The following is a 2241-nucleotide window of genomic DNA, read 5'->3' on the forward strand; positions in this document are numbered from 1 at the left end:
CCACTGTGTTAATCCCTGGTAGATCCTTGGGTAGCAGCTGCCATCCTGAGTAAGGGCAGACGTTGTCCCCATCCCTGGCTGCTCTGTGGCTGCCATGTTGGATAAGGGCAGTGAGGTTGTAAGCAGGAGAGAGGGGAAAGGCCGAGGAGGGAGGAGAAGGCTTCCCTGTCCCAAGGTGTGACCCAAGCCATGACCAGGGAGGGTCAACTGGATCTTTAACTAGTATTAAGCCCAAGTCTCAATGAGGGAGAAAAACTGAGGCCCGTGGAGAAGGGACTGGTCCATGACCACTTAGCAGGTTGCCATGGAGACTCAACATCATACCCTCTTGCCTCTGTGATCTCCCCCACCCCCTGCAGGCCGTTCTGCAAATGGAACAGAGGAAACAGCAGCAGCAAGTCCACAACAACCCAGCACCTGGCCCCGAGGGACAGCTCAAGTTCCACCCAGACACAGGTGCTGGCCCCTGGGCCCAGGGGGGCAGGGAAGGAGCTGGGGGCCAGACTCCTGGGTCTGAGGGAGGAGGGGCTGGTACGTCTAGTGCTACCATTTTCTTCCTCCATTTCCAGATGATGCACCTGTCCCAGCTCCAGCTGGTGACCAGAAGGATGTGGATCCTTCAGAAAAGAAAGTTCCAGAACAGACCCCCAAGCTGCCCCAGCTGGAGTCACAGCACCTGTGATCCTTCCGGGACCCCAGTACTCTGGGTTCCTACTGAAGCTGATGGGAGAGGGATGAGGCGTCACAATCAACCTTCCTTGGGGGCCTGGCGATGCCTGTGGCCTGCTGGGTGGGGTGGGATGCGGGGACAGGATGGCACTTTCCATATTGCTGCCCAAGCCCTGTATCTGCTGCCTCAGCTTCCACAGCCTTCCAGTCTGTGGTCCCTTCTTTCTGTCCCCCTCCGAGGGACCTGCCTTCGCTTGTCCAGTCAAGTGCTCACTGGCTCAGCCTACCTTAGGGAAGCCCCCTCCCTCCCAAAAGGGTCTGCTCCATGCCTGCCTTTCTAGTTGCTTTGGCCTCAATGCCCAGGTTGTGGCCACTCTGGAATCCTGCATCCCCACAGCTACTGGAATCCTGCCTGCTGCTCTGGGCCCAGCTTCTGTTGGTTTATGGGGCTTCCGTGGTCCCTTAAAACCTTTCTCTACCTTTTGTGGGACCAGCAATGCCTCAAAAACAGTGTCTCCCGCACGGCTGGGTGTGAGGGCCAGAAGAGTCCTCAGCATAGCTGGTCACCTCTCATACCAGGAGCCCTGACATCTTGGCCCCTAGCCCCTTCCCCACACAACCCCAGAAGGGTCACAGAGCTGACTCCACCCCAGGATCAGGTTCCAGCCCCTCAGCCTTTCTGGCCTTATCTCACATGGCTCCCTGCCCTGCTCTGTACTCTGGTTCCAACCAAATACACTTTCTGGAACAAATCCATGTGTCTGTTTCTTTGTAAATCCTTTTCCTTCTGAAACTTTATCCATGCTTCACCTGCCAAAGTCCTCCTCATTCTTTAAGAATCAATTCAAGCGTCACTTCTGAGAGGCTCTGTCCTGGCATCTTTGTCCTCTCCTGATGGGTCCACTGCCTACGCACATGCACACACACACACGCACCTTCAGTAGGATCCCGTCATCCACAAGAACAGAAAACCCAAACCTAGGCTTAAACAATAAAGAAAAATGTATTATTGCCCCAAATAAGAAGTCCCAAGGTAGGGTGACTCCAAAGCCTTCAGGGAACCAGGTTCTCCCATCTCCTAGCCCTGCTGTGGGAGGTGTGGGGGGATGTACTCCTCTTGTCCCAGAGTGGCTGCAGCTGCTCTGGATGTCACACCTGTCTGCACTAACAGCTGACAAAGGAAATTGGCAGAGGCTACAAATCAGAGCCTCCTCCCAGCACCCCCCCCCCGCACCGAGCCTGTTTACCAACATGTCACTGGGCATGAGACAGGTCTAGTTTAGTGTCTAAAGAGTGGAAGAAATGTGAAGGAGGCCCCAGTGATAAAAAATTATCTGGGAGGCTCATTAACCATACATATTCCCAGACCCTGGAATGTCCAAGGAAGTTTCCTGGGAAGGTACATGTGCCACGCCCGCCCTTCTCCCCTGCTGAACCTCAACAAAAATGACCTTTGCAAACATTAGCCACAGCCTCTCTGCTTCTCTTGGAAAACTGGGAGCTGGGCCTTAGTGACCCAATCTGGAAAATGGGCATAAAATGGTAGCAGCTTTCCAGCATCCTTTGAAGGAT

General features: G+C 54.4%; 1 protein-coding gene across 1 annotated transcript in view; it reads left to right on the forward strand.

Moving 5' to 3' along the window:
* Nucleotides 1-1421, forward strand: part of NUCB1 (nucleobindin 1) — a 21267-nt gene extending 19846 nt beyond the window's left edge. Inside the window, exons 10-11 of the mRNA XM_082606695.1 lie at nucleotides 299-456; nucleotides 570-1421. Of these exons, the coding sequence (XP_082462821.1) occupies nucleotides 299-456; nucleotides 570-682 (271 nt within the window). The 3' untranslated portion in view covers nucleotides 683-1421. The remainder of the gene's footprint in view (nucleotides 1-298; nucleotides 457-569) is intronic.
* Nucleotides 1422-2241: the final 820 nt, after the last annotated feature.

This window comes from Mesoplodon mirus, assembly GCF_964341445.2.
Source record: "Mesoplodon mirus genome assembly, chromosome: 19".
In the NCBI taxonomy this organism is placed as follows: domain Eukaryota; kingdom Metazoa; phylum Chordata; class Mammalia; order Artiodactyla; family Ziphiidae; genus Mesoplodon; species Mesoplodon mirus.